At 38.2% G+C, this 24,455-nt stretch overlaps 1 protein-coding gene across 1 annotated transcript in view; it reads right to left on the bottom strand.

The window, feature by feature from the left end:
* Window positions 1-13,200: 13,200 nt before the first annotated feature.
* The window catches only part of LOC122813855 (oocyte zinc finger protein XlCOF6-like), a 72,712-nt gene continuing 61,457 nt past the window's right edge, over window positions 13,201-24,455 (bottom strand). The window contains exon 5 of the mRNA XM_044086393.1: window positions 13,201-15,167. Coding sequence (XP_043942328.1) covers window positions 13,453-15,167 — 1,715 coding nt within the window. The 3' untranslated portion in view covers window positions 13,201-13,452. The remainder of the gene's footprint in view (window positions 15,168-24,455) is intronic.

The following is a 24,455-nucleotide window of genomic DNA, read 5'->3' as shown; positions in this document are numbered from 1 at the left end:
TATCTAGAAATTCAAACATTTTTTTAATACTGAGATAATGGGGGGAAAACTCTCTCTCCCCTTTACAAAAGATGAACACACATCCATGTACATGTTGTCAATGTAGCAGTATGTTTTACTTCTACATTCAACCCATAAAAGAAAGAATCAGCCTGCTTTTATGAGTATGTTTAAACCACAGTTAAATGTGTGGCTACACAAAATATTAAACTTGACAGAATGTCTCATGTAAGTTGTGAAAGAGGGTGAAAAGGTTATCCGTCCATATCTATGCCAATTATTACAAGGCTGATTGTGCTAAGGTGAACCAACTCATCATTTCCAAAATACCTGGATTAGGATAAAGTTTTAATCATTTCTCCTTCAAAAAAACCCCCACATAATTGGAGATGAGACAGCAGTAGTAAAAGTAAACCTAGTCCTGCAGGCCAGTGCCAGCCAGCCCATTATCTGCAGTGAGACCCAGAGTTTAAAGTGAGTCTTAGTGTTATTAGCCAGCACCTGGATGTAACTGCTGTGTGTTTTGTGCAGTAAACATGGTTATGTGCCTGCAGTCATTTTCTGTTATCCACATCAGACTTTTATCCTAAGGCCAAATCTGGACAGTGGCTGTCACAATATCATAACTAACATGTGGGCATGAAAATAGCCCAGAAACCTAAACAGTGGTCCAACATGGAAAACAATGTCCAGAGACTAAAATACAGTGTAAAGTCAACACGTTTGCTTTTGGAAAGAGCTTAATGAGATCCATGAAACAGTCCAAAATCAAACACCTATTAGCCCAGATTAAAAAAAAAAATCCCATGTTAAGATATACCTTATAGATGAACTCAGCTCTCAAGTTACTATTACATCAAAATGTGGTAAAGGTGAGCATATCCCAAATGACCCTACTTTGTAATGCTCCCCACTCCAACACAGGCAACTGTGCAATGCCTAAAAGTATTCAAATAACAACTTAAAATTCATAATCTGATTGTCATAGTCCTGGAGATGGGGCAGACCAAATACCAATCCCTAGAATTGAACTTCAGGCTAAGGATTCAGGGTTGATGTTACATCAGGTATTCCAATGGGTGGTCTGTTTAAGTAGCATTCTTACATGTAGTGGAATTCTCCTTTTGAGGCTATTTTTGATTTTCCCATCATAAAAGGCTTTGCACATAGAACACTGCATGAAATAGAAACCTAGGTTCTAGGGGAAAGCCTGGCACTGTTAATCTCCCATTAATACTAGGTGATAAGGCTGAACATTTTAATGGTCTCCTGGGCCACAAGCTTAATAAGAACCCATAAACTTATGAATATAGAGGCATAGGCAATACAAACATCTGTACATTGCTTGGATTTTCTGATCTACTCTAGACCGAATAGTTTCCATTTCCATAGGTAACTCACACGATCTCATGAAGTGTTAGTGGAAATTAAAATTTCAGATATTTCACCTACACACTATAATACATATATGGATATTTCTGTATCAGATATATTGATGGAGTAAAGTTAATTGTAATAATAGATTTTATCTTCTCCATATTAACCTTATATCCCACTAGTTTGTCAAACCTCTTTAGAACCTGAAATAATGCATCTAAATTGGCCTCTGGATCACTAACATAGACTGGTAAATTGTCTACACACACAGAGTCAGCCTGGTTTGCTCCGCAGCATTCTCAAAACCTCTCAGTTCAAACTGCCTTAAAGAAATAGACAAAGATTTTAGCAAAATCGCAAAAAATAATAATACAGATAGTAGATACCCACTTCTTGTTATTCTACTTAAACTAAAATACTAGTCTGGACGTCAGCACAGATGATTAAGGCTATGAAATGTTAATAAGCTGTTTCATGTAGTATAGAGCTGATTCCCACAGCCCTCATTTGAATACTCTTATAACACTGAGCAAGTCCCTTAACCAGACAGTTTCTTGGCTCCTTAAATGTCTCTTAAATACATGACCAGTAACTACCTGCGTATTAAACACAGCTCTGCATTCGCCTTTATACAGGCTCATCCTTCTGAAAATAAAACTCAGTAACATTATAAACCCCTCTAGAAATCCAAACAGCAGCAGGATTTTGCAAAGGTACTCCCAACAAACCATATTGGAGACCTTCTCTGTATCCAGACTGTACAACAGAAATGGCCATTTCTATTCCTGATATTCTTGTAAGACTATCATGATTTCATAACATTATCAAATGCCTGCCTCAATGTGTTAAAGCCAGATTGATGACCATGAATAAGACTGACCATGGCTGTTTCCAGCCTGAATGGCTACAATATTTTATAGTCTTGCTTAGTGACCAAAACAGGCTAATATGATGCCAATAAAAGTAGGTCCTTGCCTTCCTTCTAAATTGCTTAGATCACATCATCATTCCAGGCGGTGGGACCTGTTTTACACTAAAGACTTTACTCACTGTCTTTAACAGCTCTAACTTCATCTTTTCCCCATCTGCCTCACACTACTCTAGCATTATATCGTCCAAGTCTGGCAACATGACCCTGTGGTATCTTTTTTCATCACAAAATCCATCTTGCTAGAAAGAGACTGTAACAGAGCCTCAGCTTGCTGCAACATTAATTCTCAAGAGTCCAAATTCCTAATGAATTTATCTAGAGACCACCAGCTGTACTAACATTGTTCTGTTCCATATATAGAGAGGTAAAATATGCCTGAAAACATGGCAACACTCCTTTAAGATTCTTTTCCATTTGTATGGTAATTGTGTTCCTAACCTAGTATATTATTCACTCCACTTTTGCTTGTTTAAGTCTCGCGGTCAATAAACTTTGAGCTTTAGGCATAAACAGAAAGTCACTTTTCATTTCCAACAACTCAAGTATTTCATATTTATTGTTCCATACTTATTTCTATTTCTCTCTCTCTTCAATCATGAAATCTTTTACCTACAGTATTTATGAAAAAAAAATCATACTATCACAGAGAGTTCATCATGTTGCCTTTTCACTTTTGAATATTCCAATAGCATATCCACCCAGTTTTGCTGGCAGTAATCACATTTCATCAGACTATCCTGTTCTGAGCCATCCTTTGCAGTGAAAACCTGTCGTCAGTCTTCACCCATCAGTCTAGGAAACATCCAGAACTACAGAACAGAAAAATCTCTAATGCCATAGTCTCTGGCTAATATCCAGATCTAAATTGAGAGAATACGCGGTAAGTAGAAAAAAACTGTTAGTTACTGACTGACTTTGAAACTGTGCAGGTGGACTGCATTTCTGGAGGGCAAACTAGAACTCCATGAATTCTGTGGCATGTGAAGTTTAACAACTACTGTATGAACTTTTGAATTCCAAGATACAAAGAAAATCAAGAGTGCGTTTGGTTCCTAGTAGATGTAAGTTCAAATAAGTTAGAGTTCTGCAGAATGTTATTTGATCATTTAAAAAAATGTATTTTGTACTGTTTTGTAATGTTATAGCCACTTATATTTTAGACATTACAAAGCACATTGCTTAGCTTTCTTTAAGTCAAGTAAAGAGTTTTGCTATTAAGTTTTAAAAACTCATGGCTGGCAGTTTATTTATTAGTTTACAGGTATGAATACGTGAACTGGTAACCTCTAGTAGTGGTTTCTGCCATGGAGGAGTTACTGCTAGAGATGTTGTTACCACATCAATAATTAGTGTTCTTGGTGTGTTAGAGTAGTCTAGCTGGTGGTGGTTTTATTGTAAAGACAGGGAAGGGGGTGTTGGTTGTGGAAAGATGTAATGAAGTCCTCTTGGGAAATAATGGATTATGTGTGGGTGCAAAATAATCCTGGTGTTTTCAATTAGTGTTGGTAAGCCCAGTCTGAAGTAAAGGAAATCATGTGGAGTGAGTGGTTGTAATTCTGATCTCCAGTTATGTAGAATATGGTTTATTTGAATGTAATCAGTGTTGCCTATTGCCCAACACAGCAGTATACATTTACTAGTCTAAAAGAAAGTTCCTTCTTAAATATTAATTAGCACCCATGGTATGAACTTAAACCCTGGATAATAAAACATAAAATGATTGCAAAGGTGCAGATCATGAGACATAATCCATGTAAATCATATACAGTAACTAGTGGCAGCTGTGAGACTGAGACCACTGCCCCTGTCCAGCATAGTTATTTCAACAGTTACTGATGCTGTCATCCTATTTTATTTAATATTTAGATTTCTTCCTTTTTTAACATGTGATCTTTATTTCCTTATTTTAATTCCTTGGAATTCATCTTTCCAGTGCTTATCACTTACTCATATGTTGTAATACTTCACAGTTTCCAGTGCATCAACCATGCAATTTTCACCTTTCAGAATTGAGATGTTCACACCATTTCATCAGACATCTCTAAGGTAAGCACTGGCTTCTCTTCCCCATTTTCAACAAATTGTGCGCATCATTTCAAATAAAGCCCCTACCCTTGAGCTGTCATTATCAACCTTCCACCTTTCATTTTAAGATCACATATCCTTAACTATCCATGCATCAAATCATGATGAAAATGTGTTTATTCCAGCATTTATCTATATTTCCTACAGTTATTTATATTTCCTATTTTAAGTGTGTTTTTTTTTTATTGTGACCAGGATATCTATAGTCCTTTTGCTTTTTCACACTTTCTGTTGCTACCTGTTTCTTGACCGCGTCTGACTTGACTTCCATATCCACTCCCTTTTAATATTCTTCAACTAATCTGAGGAGAAAAATCACATTAGATCTTTTTTTGTGGTTCAAAATGTTTACTATGTTTGGATCAGAGGATGTATGCATGCACATATACAGTCACACAAATCCAGACTACACTTCCAATTTAAGTGAATCTTATGGGTCTAAAAGACCAATAGATGTATAGACTGAAATTATTTATCACCGATAGGTATGGCACAATACAACAATACAGGGGGCAGTCAATCACATGAAAGCTCTAAGACAAAACAGGACAAGATAGAGATTTTTACCATAAACTTTATTCTTAGATGTCAAGATATTTTTTATTAGATTCATTCTCCTGAAATAATCTTTACTTTGCTTTGTTCACATTTATGTTACATTGCAGGCCCTTGTCCATTGTTATATACATATAATTCAGTCATATTCCATGTGTTTTGCATTTAAGCTTCTCTGTGGTTGAAATTTCATTGAATTTTCCTGGTATAAATGCCTAAATGATAATGGTTCTTATGCATCTGAAGAGTACTATGACATATGAAACACTTACTACTCTGTATGTTTATATGGTTTCTCTCTCTCACTCTTAATTTCTCCAAATGTTTTGCATTTCCAATACCATGACAAAAATGGATCCCATTCTTAACTGGGGATATGATTAAAGTTTATGACAGTACGGCTTCAGTCTCAGAAATTCAAGGATATAATTGATACGATAATCAACAAAAGTTGACTATTTGCAGAGGATATTGTTTTACATCTGATCTTCTTCTTCTTTCGGCTTTTCCCGGTTAGGGGTCACCACAGAGGATCAGCTGTCCGCTCATGATTGGCAGTGGAGTTTTACAGTGTCGAGTTGCCAGCCTGGCACCCAACCTTCCACAGAAGGCACACACATGCACGCACTCACACCTAGGGCCAAATTTTAGAGTGTCCAATCCACCTACAGTATGTCTTTGGGATGTGGGAGGAAACCGGAGCACCCTGAGGAAATCCATGCGACCACAGGGAGGACATGCAGACTCCACACAGATGGCACCCCAGCCGAGAATTGAACTGGAGAACCTCTTGCTGTGAGGCAACAACGCTAACCGCTGCACCACCATGGCTGCCCTATAAAAAGGACATTCAGTGTGTTGCAGGACACTCCTGAAACAGTCTCAAGATGTTTTGCAACATAAAAGTCATGAAGACAAAACAAAGGCTATGGTTGTAAAGTATGTACCCACACACAAATTGATTCAGCAATACCTATACTTATAGGAACATGATAAAACAAAGTACGAGTTAGAATTATGTACAGCAGCTAAGGATATGTGGGAAGTGACTAAACAAAAGAGAATACAAAAACTGAGAAACTGGAAGTTCTGTTTTATGGATATGGACAGTAAGATACAAGCAGTGAAGATGTTTTTTAGTCCCTTTAGGCTAAAACACAGGTCAGGCATATTTTTATCAACCAGAGGAGAAGTTGTGGATAGCAATTAATAAAGAGTTGAAGGAATTTATCTGGGAAGGGAAGTGGGCAGGAGTCAAGTGGAATACTTTGATCCTTCCAATAGGACATGCTGGTTTGGGATTACCTGATTTGAATGGGGGTATTTCAGAGCTGCACAGTTAAGGCTCCTATACATAGCACAAGCAGAAATCTATAATTCAAATTAGAAAGGGATGATGATGCAATAAGGTAAGCTCAAGAAATAAGTAGAGACTGTGACTTTGGATGTAGATCCTTAAGCAGAATATCCATAACCATATAGAATATTATATTCACAAAGTTGCAGGAAGTGTTCTAAGAAGTAAGCTAACACAGGAATGTAGAAAGGAGTTTGCTGACGGGGGTGAGTGCAATTCGGGGGTAAATGGAATAGGCAAGAGGAATTTCCTGGAAAAAAATAGCAAAGGAACCAAGGTACTGGCAGAAAATAATTAGTGCAGAAAAGGTAACAGAATGGGAAGAGGACAAGAATACATTTGGAATGCAGGCTAGAGACTGCCTCCCTATTAAGGACCGACATCAGAGTATAGGGAAGAGAAAGAAATAGAGGGACCCTACGTGAAAGATCAGCACTGGTAGAGTTTTTAGGATAATCTAGAACAGAAACTGCTGTTGAAAAACGGATAATTAGTACTGTATATAAAATATTGCATGACAAATATAAGAATCAATCAGATGAGGTTATAAAGGATTGGGAAGAGAGACTAGGAAAGCAATACACAAAGGAACAATGGGAGGATATATGTACGGCTTCCAAACATGCAATAAAGTCCAGAAGATTTAGGATTTGTACTTGGAAGTGTTCACATAGGTATTTTTATACCCCAAGCAGACTCCAAATATTTTTTTTTCTCAGGTAGTTTGCAAATGTTGGAGGTGTGATGGGGAAGATAGAGGTAACTGGAAACATATTCTTGGGAGTGTAAGGAGTTTGCACACTTTAAAAATTCCCTACAGACTTTGTTTGTTTGTGTCTTTCAGCTTTTCCCAGTTACTCTTTCAAAATATTGAGTGAGCAAACTGGTGTAACTAAAGAAATTATTTTTGAGTTGTGATACAGAATTGGAATTGCCTAGGCATAAGCAAGGCTTTGCTGAATTCTGCTGGCTGTCAAAAAAAGTAATTACTAGAAAAGGGAATTTAAAATCTAAACCAACCATACTATAAGTGGTGAATATAGTAACGAGAGATAAAAGAACTAAAAGTGGGATCTTTAGAAAAAGTTACGAGCAAATTACATGGAAAAAATGGGAACTGTGGGAATAACACATGCAGAAAAACATTTTGGAGGCAGAATAAGGTTTAAGGGAAGGCAGTAAATGAATGAACTATGTAATGTTTGGCTGACAATGACTGTATGGAACACTAAATGTGATATACGATGTTTGCAATTCAAAATATGTCAATATAGTTTGTTTCCTTTTATATAAATGCGTAATTGCTTATGTCATAAGTGAAAATTCAATAAAGATGTTTGTTTAAAAAAAGTCAGTATGGCTTCAGTTTTTGAGTTTGCCAATAATATCTTCTCAGCATCCATAATGCACATAGAACTGTTTTTCTGCACTTCATATAGACTTACATGTGCTAGCAGCATATTAACTTAGTACAGTACGCTTGAAAATAATTTTTATTAGCCCTGCTGCATCTACTGCTACTATTAACTGCCTGGCTGACTTTACCCTGTGTTGCTCGTTTCTACCTTATTTTCCAGCTTCTGTTTTTGTAACTGTTGATACTGGATGAGTCCCTGTGATCATAAACTTTTTGTTTTCAGTAATTCTTTTTGGTTCATGTTTCCAATGCCTTTCAGCTACCAGTATATGTTGGAGTGTTTGCCAAACCCCCATTCTTATCAGAGTACTGTGTATTTCAGTATACCGTCCCTCAGGCATGAATATATTGCATCCATCAACAAGATGTGCAACTGTTTCTAATTCTGTACTACAAAACCTGCAGTTCTCTGTAACTCCCATTTTGTACTTTGTAAACCAATGTGAATGCAATCTGTTACTCTGAGCTGCCATTACTAATTACTCATCTTTTGCTTTAAATGTACCTCTCCTTAACCATTCATGTATCCAGTCTTGGTCAACAAGTGATTGTTCCAGGGGTTCTCTGTGCTTTCAATTGCAATTGGGAGGCTTTCCAGTTTTCCTTCTTTCTATTTCTTCCCTTTTTTGATTTATATATTCTTTTTTTTTTCTTTTTGGCACTTCTTTCGCCACCTGAATTTTGCAAATTTGTCTGCTTTATGGTACGATTTACACTTCTATTCTTTTTTGAAATGTTTCTGCTAACCTAAAAAAAGATGTCATTTTAAACTTGTTCTCTGCATGGTTTAGAACTTTCACTATGTTTGGAGCTGATGATTTTAACACATATTTACACAGTCCCATGACTGCAGAGTTACACATATAAGGATGCCCACACCTCCTTCAGACCAAGAAGACATATAAAAAGCTATGTACTGCTTTTATACATCATTTGATAATCATGAAGTATTTTACTTGCCTTCTGGCCAAACTATTCTAATGCTCTTTGCGGCCAGTCACACCAACGTTGTAAATTAGAACAGGAATAGTATGCTCACTGTCAGCTTAAACTTATGTCCTAGACATCAAGGCGATTTCCAATATTAGTTTTAGTCTTGGGAAAGCATTTCTTACCAAGCTTTGTTCTTATTTGCTCACGTTTTATTTCTGACATTTCTTTTCCCAAATATTACACACTCCTTCCTGTTCATGTTCTAGATCACATTCCTTTCCCAGGTTGATACTTTCTCAAATCTTCAACTTTCCTACTATAAATGTTGCTTTTGCACATTTATCAAGACCAAATGTCATTCTTTTATCATCTGAGAGAAATTTCAACAGTTTGTTGTTATGTTTTCAGGTGCCTGATTGATGAACTATATGATTTTAAATAATCTACAAAGTAGAGCAGATGGTCATTGGGCAAGGCTGATTTCTGGAAGTTAAGCTGTAAGCATTGCAGAGTTGACTAAGCACACAGCTTAGTGGATTTACAGTACAGAAATGTAGCAGTTGTGATAAGAAATCACTCTGGAATATCCTCTTTAGATTTTTATTCCCGAGATAATAATTTCCCCTTTATAATGACTCAGTGGTAAAGTCATTTGCCATGGGTTTATGTTCACTGCAATGTAATTGTTCAATGTGCTAAACATTCTATAATCCATGAAGGGGGATGCTGTCAAATGCTTTCTTTATAATCTGTCTATGTCATTCTTTGATTGGTCCCCTTTTTCCAGATTTCCATTATGGATTTAACAATAAACAAGTCTTTGTACCATATAATTTTGTTACACTTTTGTTCTATTGCCATGACTGATTTTTTCCCCTAAGCGACTATAAACTTTACATCAATTTATAATTTACATACTGCCAGAAGGCAAATTAATAACCTGTAGTCAGGGTGGCTTCTAGCTTCACTCTTGAGGAGTATGTTTTTTCCTATGGTAACCAGCTTAGTGTCTGTTCAGAGTATGTGCATAAGTAACTAATCTTTATGCACAGATACCAATACCTTTAGTCAGAAGATAGGTACTGTATCTGGACCTGGGGCCTTGCAGTTAAGAGCCTCTTATTTTTGTCTCAGTTTCTCTTTTTCTTTCTCCCATTTTCTATTCTCAGCTTCCTGTTGCTTTTTCCAACTCTACTACCCATTCAAAATCTTTGTTATTTTCAACAGGGTCTTGATAAATACTTCTCCAAAAAGTATTCATTTCTTCTTTTTCACACGGTGCCAACCATTACTTAGTTTCCCAGTTCTTTTTCCCGGTTAGGGGTCGCCACAGCGGATCACCTGTCCGCTCATGATTGGCAGTGGAGTTTTACGGTGTTGAGTTGCCAGCCCAGTGCCCAACCTTCCACAGAAGGCACAAACATGCACACACTCACACCTAGGGCCAATTTAGAGTGTCCAATCCACCTACAGAATGTCTTTGGGATGTGGGAGGAAACCGGAGCACCCGGAGGAAACCCGCGTGACCACAGGGAGAACACGCAGACTCCACAAGCACAGAAGGCACCCCAGCCGAGGTTCAAACCGGAGAACCTCTTGCTGTGAGGCGGCAACACTAACCGCTGCACCACCGCGGCTGCCCACTTAGTTTCCCAGTTCTCTATAAAACCTTTTTGAGTCATCAGTGAATTGCTTGTTTTGGGTTTCTATATTTGTCTATATACAATCTACGCTGCTTGTGCTGATATTTTTGTAGATAATGTTTGATAAATATTAATCCATTTTGGTGTTTTGTGTTGCTTTTAACACACCTATCCAAGACCTTTTGAACATATGTTCTTTGTTCTGTATTCTTCCAACAGGGATACTTTTTTTTGCCTTACCTTGCTTTTTAGTTTTCTGTTTGAAGTTTCCAAACTGTGCTTTCAGTTCCTCATCTGATGAGCTATACAGTTTTAAATCATTGCCAAAGAGAAGATAAGTCTTTACACTTTGTTGTTTTCTGTGAGCCAAATTGTAGCCATGTCCTAAGCTGTTAAGCAAACAGCTTAATGGATTAATGGCAAGGCAGAATAGCAAGGGTGGCAGAGTCACCATGGAACATCCCCCTTTGAATTTTTATCCCTGGGATAATAATCTGTCCTTTATCATGGCTTAATTGCAAAGTGGTCTGCCACTGTTTCATGGTCACTGCAATGCAGTTGATCAGTATAGGGTGTATTTTACACATTTTAAGCACTCTTTTATCCATGAATGTGGGATACTATCAAATGCTTTTTTATAGTCAGTCCATGCCGTACTTAAAATTCTTCCCCTTTTTACAGTTCTCCAGTATGACCTTTTTTAAAAACAAATGATCCTTTCTTCCATATGACTTTCTTAATTGGCCTTTTGTTCTACTGCCATAATTGAGTTTTCTTTGTTTCCTTCTAAATGACTATAAACTGTGTCAGCATCAATTCCCGTGTATAGTTTATATGTCGTCAGAAGGCAAGTTATTGGTCTATAATTTTTAGGGTAGCTTGCATGGTCACTCTTGTGTAGGTGCATTGTTTTGCCTGTTATTAGCCAGGTTGGTGTCTGTTCGAAGTGCACATATAAATAGTTCTTACTCATGGCTAAATCTTCGTGCAAAGATGTTAACACTTTTAACAAAAGTTAAGTACTGCATCTGGGCCTGGTGTTTTACAATTAGAGGCTTTTCTTAACTTTGTTTCAATCTCTCTGGCTGTTACTTCATCCCATTTCATGTGCTGCACCTTTAAACTTCTTATTCATTCTTTTAATTCTTCAATCCATTTAGCATTTTTGTTATTGTCCACAGGATTTTCACAGACACTTTTCCAACATGTATCTATTTCCTCTTTTTCTGGCAGTCTTTTAATTCCTTTTACCTTGTTTCCCAATTCTCTATAAAACTTTTTTGAGTCATCAATAAATTGCTTATTTTGTACTTTTCCTTTATATTTTCTAATTTTTTCCACATGTGCTGACATTTTTAGTTTATTTGCGATAGTGCATGATAGATCCTGGTCTGTTCTAATACTGCGCATTGTTTTTATCACATCTATCTATCTTTCTTAGTGTTTTTGTTGATCTATTCCCTCTTCTATAGTCTTCTAGCAGTAACACTTCTTATCTTAATTGCTTTATAGTTTTCTCTATTCGATACTTCCATGATGGTATTTGATTTCTCCCCTTCCTTTCCCTCATTATCCTGTGTTCTTGTGGTAGGACTTTATCAGTTATTAATCTGCACAGTAATATATCCTGTTTACTTCTGTTATATCACATGGATCTCTATGGCCAGTCCTAATTACTACATTCATTTGTTTTATCAGACTTCTGACTTTTTGGGTTTTATTAACCTTCCGCAGTCTATTTCTCTCACTGATCTTAGTATACCTATCCATGTCTATTAAATTAAGCAACTGTTCCCTTAGCTCATTTTCTTCCAAACTGAGGGCACATCCCTTGTTTTCCATTTCCTGCAGCCATTCTATAGAGAGTTCTATAGCATCTTCCTGTGATACAGTCTCATCAATTTCATCCTGTGCAATCCGTTGCTCTGTCACATGGGACCTCACTGACCTATCACTCCTCAATCTTGACTGCATCAGAGTTTCCACAGTTTCCTGTTCCTTTCCTTGCTGTCTAGCTTCAAGTGAACGTTTACACTGGTTTCCTGTGGAAGGCTCCAAAATAACTTGATATGGCACCTGATCCATTGCTTCCTGTTCCACTGGTTTCCCCTTAATTTGGATATCCATTGCTCTATCCTGTTGTGGTGCTTTCTGCTTTCAATTTTCTACTTCACTTTGCAGGCAGTCCGTAATTTCAACTTCTATTTTTTTTAACTTCTACTTTACTAATCTTCTTTTCTACATTCCATTTTATATTTTTTGTGAAATTTTCCATATCCAGATACCTTTGCCTGTATTTCTCTTTGAATATCTTTGGGGTTGCCTTCTTTATACTGATTAACTTGGCTTTCTCCTTTGCATAAACACTGCATCATATCAAATCTCTCCTTCTTTCCCAGGTCCATATTTCTTTTTTATACTTTTCAAATATCTCTAGCTTTTGTTCTTTATATTTTCGCACTTCAACAGATGCTTCTTTTTCCAAACAGATCAAGGTTTCTTGATCTATATATACTGTTTTTCACAAATCTGTTGTATTAATGTATGCAAAGTTTCATTTGAAGCTTCTGACAATTTTTCTTGCGGAAGTATTTTTCTTTCCTCTAATTTCTGTCTTAATCGTTTTGTATAACTTATGACTGGAAATTCTGGGCTTTTTTCATAATAGTAACAATACACAATTTCTTTTTTATACTTAATAGTGCACTCTATCATCTTCATGGCTCCTCTTTGGCCCATCAGTTTTTGTGACAGTTGTGGACTGCTACTTCTGCCTACAACGGGGGGGGGGCACCTCCCCCTGGGCCTGGCCCCATTGTAGGAATGTTTCCATATTTTGAGGATTCTGCACTGTCATTTTTTTCAGTCTTGGCACCAGTGCACCTACCAGGATTGGACACTTTTTATCCTGGATCTTGTACACCCAGCTATCTCTTTTACTTTTTGTCCTACTTCTGTCCATGATATATGCTATATAAATACAGTCTGTATATCAATGGCACCTTGGTGAGACTTTCTGAAAACAGGGTTCACCTTGCGAAGGTACTCACCAAGACTTGAGGATGAATTCAGTTTCAGCAATACTACTCTCCTCTGCTTGCTGACTTTTCATCTCTCCATTCGGAGCCTACTTTTCCATCTCTCCATTTGGACCCTAGTTCCCTCCTGGGTGAATGGTCTGATGCCTTTGAAGACTACTGAGACATGTGAATGATTTATTGCATCTATTACATTTAAATGGTTTTTCCTCTAGGTGAATGTACTGATGCCGCAGCAGGCTGCTCTTCTGTAAAAAGCACTTCCTGCATTCAGTACACTTGTATGGTTTTTCTCCTGTGTGTGTCTGTTGGTGTTGTAGCAAATTACCCTTTTGTGAAAAACATTTGCTGCATTCAGTACATTTAAATGGCTTATCCCCGGTATGAGTGGCATGATGCCGCTGAAAGCTACTGAGATATGTGAAACACTTACTACATTCAGTACATTTGTATGGTTTATTCCCTGTATGTATGTTCTGATGACATTTTAGTTGCTCCTTTTGTGTGAAACTCTTACCACATTCAGTACATGTATATGGTTTTTGCTCCATGTGAGTGTATTGATGCCGTTGCAGATTACTCTTGTCTGAAAAGGACTTATTGCATGCAGCACATTTATATGGCTTCTTTGCTGTATGTGAGTTCTGATGAAGTTTTAACCGTGCTTTTTGTGCAAAACACTTAGTGCATTCAGAGCATTTGTACGGTTTCTCTCCCGAGTGAATGGTATGATGCAACTGAAGACTACTAAGACATGTGAAGCCCTTCCCACATTCAGTACATTTATACGGTTTTTCCTCTACATGAATATACTGATGTCGTATCATACTACTCTCACGTGAGAAACACTTGCTGCATTCAGTACATTTATATGGTTTATGTCCTGTGTGAGAACTCTGATGGTATTTTAGCTGTCGTTTTTGTGCAAAACACTTATCACATTCAACACATTTATATGGTTTATCTGCAGTGTGAATAACACGATGCTCTAGAAATGTACTAAGCCATGTGAAGCATTTACCACACTCAGTGCATTTATATGGTTTCACCCCTGTGTGAGAGTTCTGATGGCATTCTAGCTGCTGCTTCTTTGTAAAACGCTTACCACATTCAGTACATTTATAAGGTTTCTCTCTTGTGTGAATGGCATGGTGCTCTCGTAGATTACTGGGCCATGCAAAACACTTATCACATTTACCACATTTATATGGTTTCTTTCCTGCGTGAGAATTCTGATGGTATTTTAGGTGCCGCTTTTGTGTGAAACATTTACCACAATCAGAACATTTATATGGTTTAGTCCCTCTGTGTGAATTTTGATGGTATTCTAATTGTTGCCTCTGTGTAAAACACTTAGTACATTCAGTACACTTAAATGGTTTCTCTTGTGTGTGTGTGGCACGATGCTCTCGAAGGCTACTGGGCCATATGAAGCACTTACCACATTCGGGGCACTTGTATGGTTTCTTCCCCATATGAAAGTTTTGATGGTATTGGAGGTGTCGCTTTTGTGAGAAACACTTACTGCACTCAGTACATTTATAGAGTTTTTTCTCTGTGCAATCGTTACTCATGTCACATTCAGAGTTCTTGATGCAGTTCTCTCCCACATGAAGTTTCTTCTCTGTGCAATCGTTACTCATGTCACATTCAGAGTTCTTGATGCAGTTCTCTCCCACATGAAGTTGTGTTACAGAAGTCACATGATGCTTGTTGTTGCCCTTCCCAGGCTGTGTAGACTGCTGCAGGTTCTCTGTCAGATGCTGAAACTGCGGTGTCCAAAGTGATGGTTGCCAAATGCAACTCGGGCTGGATTCAGTGCTTCTGATACCTAAAAAAGATTAATTATCAGTATAACAATGAAACAAATTTGCCAGCTACGTTCATCAAACTATCAGGTGTACACTATTTAACTTTCAAATCTCCTGGATTTCTGTGACATTTTTTGTCCTTCTATTAGTAACACTGCTGTTAAACAATTCTGACTCATTATTTATCACAACCTGTTATTCAGGAGCAGCTGTTTATTCTTCCCCAGTCACATATGTGTTCCCCTCAGCAGAGCAAAACACTAGCTTAAATACTGTCTCACAATGTTGTATTACTGGCACATGGCACACATTTCATTTGTGCCTCACATTGTTGCATTATTGGCACTTGACACACACTTCATTCTTGCCTCACAATGTTGTATTACTGCCACATGGCACACATTTCATTTTGCCTCACATTGTTGTATTACTGGCACGTGGCACATGTTTCATTCTTGCCTCACACTGTTGCATTACTGCCACAGGGCACACATCTCATTTGTGCCTCAGATTGTTGTATTACTGGCACGTGGCACATGTTTCATTCTCGCCTCACACTGTTGTATTACTGCCACATGGCACACATTTCATTTGTGCCTCACATTGTTGTATTACTGGCACGTGGCACATGTTTCATTCTTGCCTCACACTGTTGCATTACTGCCACAGGGCACACATCTCATTTGTGTCTCAGAGTGTTGTATTACTGGCACGTAACACGTTTCATTATCGCCTCACACTGTTGTATTATTGTCACATGGCACACATATCATTTGTGCCTCACATTGTTGCAATACTGGCATGTGGCACAAGTATCATTCTTGCCTCACACTGTTGTATTACTGCCACAGGGCACACATCTCATTTGTGCCTCAGATTGTTGTATTACTGGCACATGGCACATGTTTCATTCTCGCCTCACACTGTTGTATTACTGCCACAGGGCACACATCTCATTTGTGCCTCAGATTGTTGTATTACTGCCACAGGGCACACATCTCATTTGTTCCTCAGATTGTTGTATTACTGGCACGTAACACGTTTCATTATCGCCTCACACTGTTGTATTATTGTCACATGGCACACATATCATTTGTGCCTCACATTGTTGTATTACTGGCACGTGGCACATGTTTCATTCTCGCCTCACACTGTTGTATTACTGCCACAGGGCACACATTTCATTTGTGCCTCACATTGTTGCATTAATGGCACGTGGTACAAGTTTCATTCTTGCCTCACACTGTTGCATTACTGCCACAGGGCACACATCTCATTTGTGCCTCAGATTGTTGTATTACTGGCACGTAACACGTTTCATTCTCGCCTCACACTGTTGTATTATTGTCACATGGCACACATTTCATTTTGCCTCAGATTGTTGTATTACTGCCATGTGGCACATGTTTCATTCTCGCCTCACACTGTTGTATTACTGCCACATGGCACACATTTCATTTGTGCCTCACATTGTTGCATTATTGGCACGTGGCACAAGTTTCATTCTTGCCTCACACTGTTGTATTACTGCCACAGGGCACACATCTCATTTGTGCCTCAGATTGTTGTATTACTGCCACATGGCACACATTTCATTCTTCTCACCTTGCTGTCCATCTACACATTCAGCTTTACATATTTGCTATTTTAGCTAATCTAAGGCACTTGCTTTATAGTTTGCACTCTGCTTATGCTTTTCTCTCTTCCTTGGAGTGACTCATTTTTTATTACATTATTCTTCTTCTACAACTGTCTATACATAACATTACCTCTTTAACCAGATGTATAACAAATCCTCCCCATGCTCACTATGAATCTTGGTTTTGCTGTTAAATTGCTTTCCTATAGTATCCAATACAGACAGGTTATATATGTCTCCTGATTCTTTTTGACTCTAGTCACCGTCTAACGCAAATATTTTTTATCCATTTCTTTTTCTATTCACTTTAAATTTTGCATTTGGCTTTGTCACTACTAACAGCCTCTTTACCGTCTGGTCATTTACTATAACAATAATACATGGTTGTGAAATATTTTATGATGTTATATACCCCAAACTGCTGGGATTTGTTTACAAAAGGTAAAACATAAATGACCAAACATAGTAACAGTAAGAATATATTACCTAAAACCTGACTGAGTGTAAAGTGAATGAAGTTTAAACTCACAGTTTTACTTTCTAGTCCCCCCCCCCCACAATCTCATTTCCTGCAGAAAAACACTGTTGGTGCAATTTCTACTTCTGCTAGTAATTCAGTGTATAAAGGCTCTTTTCACTGTGGAGGCGTAGTAGTGGAGATTTGTTTTACTAGCTGCCCCTCACAAGTACCACTGCAAAATTCTAAAGGGATCCAATTGGTTTCCAGTACCTTCCAGAGCTGTGCCATTGCTAAGTTCTCTCCTTTGTAAAATGCAGAGGAATGATTACTAACAAAACTCCCCAAAGCACAAGATTCCCATCAGAGGACACAACTACTCACTAAGCTGCCGCCAGGAAGGAAACAAAAATCCTGGCCACCATTAAAATCAGCTCTGGGTAAAACCGCCTTTTGACATGGAATCACTTACCAACAGAAGTCAAATATCAACAAGAACTTGGAACTTTTAAAGCTTCATTGCTTGTCCTAAATGATGTTCAAAGAACAAAAAGTGTACTTGCTTTGTTGATATAGGCTAATTGGTTAAACAGTTTTAAATTTATTTTTCCATGTCTCTCTCTCAGTTCCTTTTTTGCCCTACAGCACATGAGGCAATGAGCACTCTCTGGGCACTCATTGTTTCTGTAGTGGTCATCATTTTACAGGATCACGTTACTTGCCTGGTTCCCGACCCTCCTCACTTTGGGGGGTATACCAGACACATACACCTAGGGCCAATTTTAGTGTGTCCAATCCACCTAATGCATGTCTTTGGAATGTGGGAGGAAACCAGAACACTCGGAAGAAACCCACACGAACACAGGGAGGACATGCAGACTTTGCACAGAAGACACCCCAGCAGAGAATCAAACCAGAGAACCTCTTCCTGTTAGGGGACGATACTAACCGCTGCGCCACTGTGCTGCCTCATACTTTAATATCTACTTAGTGAATTACAGAAATACAACTTTATTAATACACATTCATATATCTTTTCTCCCCCTGTTCATCTCTCTGTGTAAACCATTGCATTACCTATCACTGTCAATATCCTTTCAACAAAGTATTGTTGTCAGTGCTTTGTTAACTTCTATAATTGAATGAATGGGTCATTAGGCCCATAAAAGCGGGCCAGCACCAGAATGCTGGAATTAAAAAAAAAAAATTGTATGCATTTGCTGTTGCATGTTTTTTGAGCTTTTGCTATGTGCTCATTTTTACATATTTTTCTCAGCATGATGGATCAGATGAAGGTGCCTGAAACTGCTTTCAGTCTGTACACTGAATTTTGATAAACACTTGATTGTGGTCTAAAATTTTAAAATGTTATTTTTTCTTTTGTTTACTTATTTTGGGGATAAGAACACAAGAGGATAGACTTGCTCATGTCTGGGTAGCTGAAAGAGCAATCCATGCTAATTAGGTAAAAGCCACACACCCAATCTGATGCTAGACAGGCTTAGACCTATCATACCACCCATTCTAGTTAGGTGGGAGCCGAATACCCAGTCTGATGTAAGACAGGTTCAGTCCAATTACAGCCCTCCTCTAGTCTTAAGCCCCACCCCGAGTAATCCCAACTGTATAAAATTCCGCATCTTACTGGTTTGTTACTGTATGAAAAAGCACTCATCCACCAATAATAAAAGATATGGATCTCAACTCAAGTCTCCAGGTTTTATTGACAGAAGAGAAGCAGCTATCAACACAAGATTGTTTTACTCGTTTACACAAACCTTTCAACCTCTTAGTGCAAGAAAGGTGGACAAAGCCTGACAAAATGGGAGGGGGGGGTCAAAGGCCCAAAAATAGGGACAGATTTTAAATATTGCTCATAAACTTAAAAACTTGTTGGAGTAACAGGGTTTGTTTTAACATACATTTTCTGAAGGGTTTGAAGTCTGAAACCCAAATGTATGTCATTACTTAGTGACTTCATTCTTCAGATTATCCCAGTGATTTGCCAGAAAACAACAAATTTTATGAGGAACACACCAAAAATATGAGGCAAAAATCTGGACATTCTGGAAAATCTGGACAGTTGAGGAGTATGCATTGACAGGCTCCACATGGGCTAGATTAACAAGAATTTCATTAAAACATGTTTTAAGGTCTTGTAGCCTCCTGACATGCCTTTTCAGACTCAGGAAGCAATATCATTTTTTCTAAGTAATTTTTTTTGCAGCAGCTACTGCATATAAGACTAAAATCTATCAAACTATAATCAATCAGCATAGTATTTTCCATCTAGGGTATCTTTTGTAGCCCACATACATAATGAGACCCAAAAAACTTCAGCCACAAGCATGTATGTTAAATCTTTTACCCACAGCAACATGTACTTTCATTGTTTTATTACACTGTGGATTAATTTTGCCTTTGCAATATTACTGTACTCTATTGTTACTAAACCCTAAATATATTTAAACAGTAATGACTTCATTTATTAGATCTTGAGCATGAATGCAGGAACTATGCAATGTTATTCAAAAAAATGTGAAGGAAATGTTATCTTACTTCAAGGAGAGTCTTACAGCACCTATCACATACAGGACCAATATAAGTGAGACAGTAATCAGTAGAGGTTTTTTATGCAAGATTTTTTAGATGGCCCACCATCAACACCATTTTAAGGAAAGCAGTTTCGCACCTACTCTCCATTTTTTTCCAGTGTCATAAACATCAACTTCATTCTTCACAGCTCTAGAAAGAATCACTGCAATTTGTAGATCTGTGTGGTTCTCTGATGTAAAGAGGGTAAATCTTGAACTATGACCTGCACAAGCTAATTTTGATTAGCATTTCAGGTGGCAGAGGTGCTCAGTAGGGGAGGAAGGGACTCATTGGCCAACACTGGCTTCCCACCCTGAAGAAGGACAGCAATGATTTGCTATACTGCAGTCCTATATTAGAGGTTCATAAGTGATTTCTAGGCTAATGGCACAAGAGCTTTTACAAGCTAGCCAATAACACCCAGGATATGACAATATTGCATCTTAATTCCCCATATATGTGATCGGGTAATATCGCGGTAGTGGGTCTTTGGGTGTTGGAGCCCTGAGTCTTTTTATGAACTGCTCCAAACGAAAAGCAACAGGACACTGCTGTGTTGATAAAATGTAGATAAAATTTAATCCAACATAGACAGATAAAACACCAGGTAAGCGCTTTCGGGTTACACCCTTCATCGGACAAATAGGGGGGGGGGGGTGATGTAAAACATCAGACAGCTTTGGCTGAATCAAGATGGATCATAGAGTTTATGGCACACAGGATACCAGGATTAAATTATGTCATTCCAGTTAAACCCACCCTCCAAAATAGGCGTTTTTTTCACTAGATGCTATTGGTTGTCTCATCTTTTAAAAATGTTGTTTGAAGAATGTATCTTTGTCTGATGAAGGGTGTAACCCGAAAGTGCTTACCTGGTGTTTTATCTGTCTATGTTGGATTAAATTTTATCTACATTTTATCAACACAGCAGTGTCCTGTTGCTTTTCGTTTGGAGTTGTTTGTGCTTTGAAGCTTACTGTGACTTTGGCATAGCGTACAGGTTTTTTATTTTGCTTTTTATGAACTGCCTCTGTCCATAAGGGACATGGGCAGTACCCTGGGAGTGAATTTAGTTTCCCATCCATTTATCCAAATTCTTTTTGAAGAGAGTGAAGTATGCACTTTGTTTCACAAAGATTGGAAGTTTATTCTATATAGACATGGTAGCCTTTGGGATACAAATCTGTCTCTCCAGCAAATTCTGTTAGAGTCACAAATAAGGTTCATGGAACAAGTAGCACTTGCATAATATTTCTTGTAAATATGTAGTACTTTCATCAGGGATGGATCGGAGAATGACTTGTAGGTCAGGTATAAGTTCTCTCTCAATAAACAATATGAGACGGACTGAATAGATGGGGCCTTTAATCAGTCCACATAAAACACGTGTCTTATGCTTTATATTCTTTTAGTGAAAAGCCTCTGGGGCCACTCCAACTGGTGTAAGAGCCTGGTTATGTACATGCAGGAGGGTGCATTGTACTTGATCATGGGCTTGATGAGGGCCGAGTACAATGTTACTATGACTTCCTTGGACCTTGATGCCATAACGTTACTTGTAAGTTGAGCCACTTAGAAGGATTTCCTCACTGGCTACCTGGTGGTCAAAATGTAGGTCATTATAACTGTGTTCCTAGGTCTCTCACCACTGGGTCTACTTTTAGGGATGTGCTATCAATATAACTTGCAGGGATATCTGACTTACCAAAGGGTATGATTACGCATTTTTTAGCATTTAGTCTCAGATCATGGTTTTTGCACCAGTTGCTTGTCATTTATAGGCTTAGTTGTTGGATGTCAACATCATTTGTGAATTAGAGGATAGCTTACAGTCATCGGTAAACTTGGTGAGCCAGAGGCCGATAACATTGTCCTTCACTTCAGAGAACTGAAACTCAAACAGGAGGGGTCCCAACCCTGTCAGTGAGCCACATGATGATGTAGGCCTTTTAACGCAGGAAGTTTATCTAGGATTCCTTTGAAAATGTCCATAGAAGTAGTGTGTACCATTTTACCCTCTTCCATGACCCTAGTGACCTTCTTGAGGAAGTCCACCATATTGAGCAGACAAAACCTCCCTTTGAAAAAGCCAAATTGGGTCTGGTCTAGTTTAAGGAGATTTTCTATGTCGTTATTGATCTAGTCCATGGTAATTCTCTTCATGGACTTACAGATAAGACTGGTCAAGATTATGGGTCTGTAGTTTCCTGGGTTATTTGATGGGCTAACCTTGTGCAGAGGGACAATCGTTGCAGTCCTTCATTCTTCTGGCATACAGTTCATCTGAAGGCTGTGGTTATAGTGGCCCTAACAGATTCTGTTTTATGCTAGAATGTTGTCAAGGCCCATGAAGGCTGTGATTTTAGTTTTAGTGAGAGCAGTAAGGGCCTGTTCCCTCATAATGACCAATAGAGGGATGGTTGCAGGTATTTATTTGAGTGTGATAGGATTTTGATGGGGGGATATGAACTGAATTTGTCAGCCAGCAAGTTTGCTATAGTTTTAGGCTGGGTGTATGTTGCCATTCATGATTAACTCGGCACATTGTTGAGCATTGTCCCTGAGGTTACAAGCATAATTTAAAAAAAAACTTATAGTTATTTTCATATGGAAGGCTATCTTTTCCTCAATGTTTGCTTTGGCAGATTTGACCAGCTCGCTAATTTGTGTGGTTAGACAGTGAGTAGTTTTTTGCACTGTTTTGTCTGTTCCTTCTTGGCTTTGGAGAGGATTTTCTTCCCTTTGTTGAACAGCCTATTTATGCTAGGGATCCAAGACAATGGTTTATTTTTGTCAGGTTTGGAGTTTGATTGTAGTTCTAGGTTAGTTCTTATACTAAATGAGATCATTTTGTGGTCAGATCTTACCAGGGAGGAGTTAATGCATGTGAGGGAGCAGCATCCCCTCATGTTTGTGAGTAGTAGATCTAGGATATTTCTATCTCTAGATGGATAGCTAAATAGTTGCTCCAGGGTGTTTCCACTGAAGTCCAAAAACCTCTGAGCAAGTGAATTATGGGTCATACAAGTCTCCCAGTTTATGGAGGAGGTAGTTGAAGTCACCCGTAAGTGTGGTGTTAGGATGAATGTTGAGAGATTCCACTAGGTTTACATAGGAGGTGTGGTTTTCAGAATCATGTTAGGGCATTCATAGCTAGAAAGAATATCTGTAGCTAGCAAGGATATGATAGGGGGTCGCACCTATGGTTAGTGCAGGAAAGGTATCTTACAGGCAGTAACAATCAGGATGGGTGTTTGGTCTGCCTGCAACATCATGGTAGCAGTCATTGGGTGTGTGTAAAAAAAGGTGCACACAATCAGGCGAAGGCACTGCATATCCTCACATCTACAAGCATGTATGTTGTCATCAATGTGTTAGGGCCATATAAAACATAGTCCTGATGGCTACCTAGAGTGACAGATTATAAAGGCTTAGTCCAGCTAATAGATCTAGAAGACTGTCTCTTGCTGATACCCTCCCTGTGGGAGGAATAAAGACACCTTGTTGAAGTTTCAAGTAGCTTTTTCAGTTAAGTAGGTACATGGATGAGTGTTCTTGTTCCAATACATTACAGTCAAGAGGTTAGTTATTTAAAGAGTATTACAGTTAATGGTGGGAGGGTCCAGGGGAGCTGACTGGAGGAAAATCTGGGAGACAGAAAAACTAAAGCCAATCCCAAAGCTGAGAGGTTACTCCCTTATTTGAATATTCCTAAAAGACCAAGGAGGGTTTTCCCAGCTCAACAGTCTGTAGGACTTCATTCTTAATTAAAAGGTTTTTATTTTTAATAAACAAAACATAACACAAAATGAGATACAACTATAGAACTATATTTAAGGGAACACTTTCACCCGAGCTTCATCAGGTCCATGTAATAGAGTGGTTTACACTCTATTTGAAAATGCATGCTTTTACGACGTTATCACCAGACTTCATTAGCCTGTTTTGTAACACATGAAATATGAGAGGCTGAATCTGCATCAGTGGGGCTCATATTCCTTGGAGCTAATTATGAAAGCTTTACTGCAAAACTTTTTTCATTCTAACTTGTCTGCCACAAGTGGTGATTGCCCTAGCTGGGAAAGATAGGCCTGGTTGATTGAGATAAGGCTTATGGCTGGTACATACAAGAAAAATATTTAAAAACACTGCATTTATCCCCTTTAAAATCAACTTTGTATTAAAGTATATGTGGTCAGCAAAAATAACCCATAATCTGGGAACTTATCATCTGAAGTGGTCACAAAGTCTTTACTACTTGTATGTCACCAATCTAGCCTTGAAAACATCTATAGTAAAATATCTGTCAGGCAGCACAATTCAGAGTGCTCAGATTACATGCTGCTAATGAGATTTATCCTGTAGTCTTGGGTTTGATATTTCCTCGGTCTTTACTTCTATGAAATGTGGCTCTAAGGTGACTAAATCAGACAGTGCTTCTTGGTCTCCCCTGAAAAAAGGCACTTTTGCCTGATGGACTTAGCAGGTTAAAAAGCGAATAGAATTCAAAAGAAAGCAATAATCTAGCAGTACACGTAACAAAGAAAGGAATGAATATGAAGCAAAAGTCTTGCAGTTACAACATACCATCACTTGCCATTTCTTTGTTCTGCAGCA

Source organism: Protopterus annectens, chromosome 10.part0 (assembly GCF_019279795.1).
Source record: "Protopterus annectens isolate FY-2018-M chromosome 10.part0, PAN1.0, whole genome shotgun sequence".
Classification (NCBI taxonomy): domain Eukaryota; kingdom Metazoa; phylum Chordata; order Ceratodontiformes; family Protopteridae; genus Protopterus; species Protopterus annectens.
The sequence above is the reverse complement of the archived record's forward strand: the minus strand, read 5'-3'. Positions and strand labels throughout refer to the sequence as shown.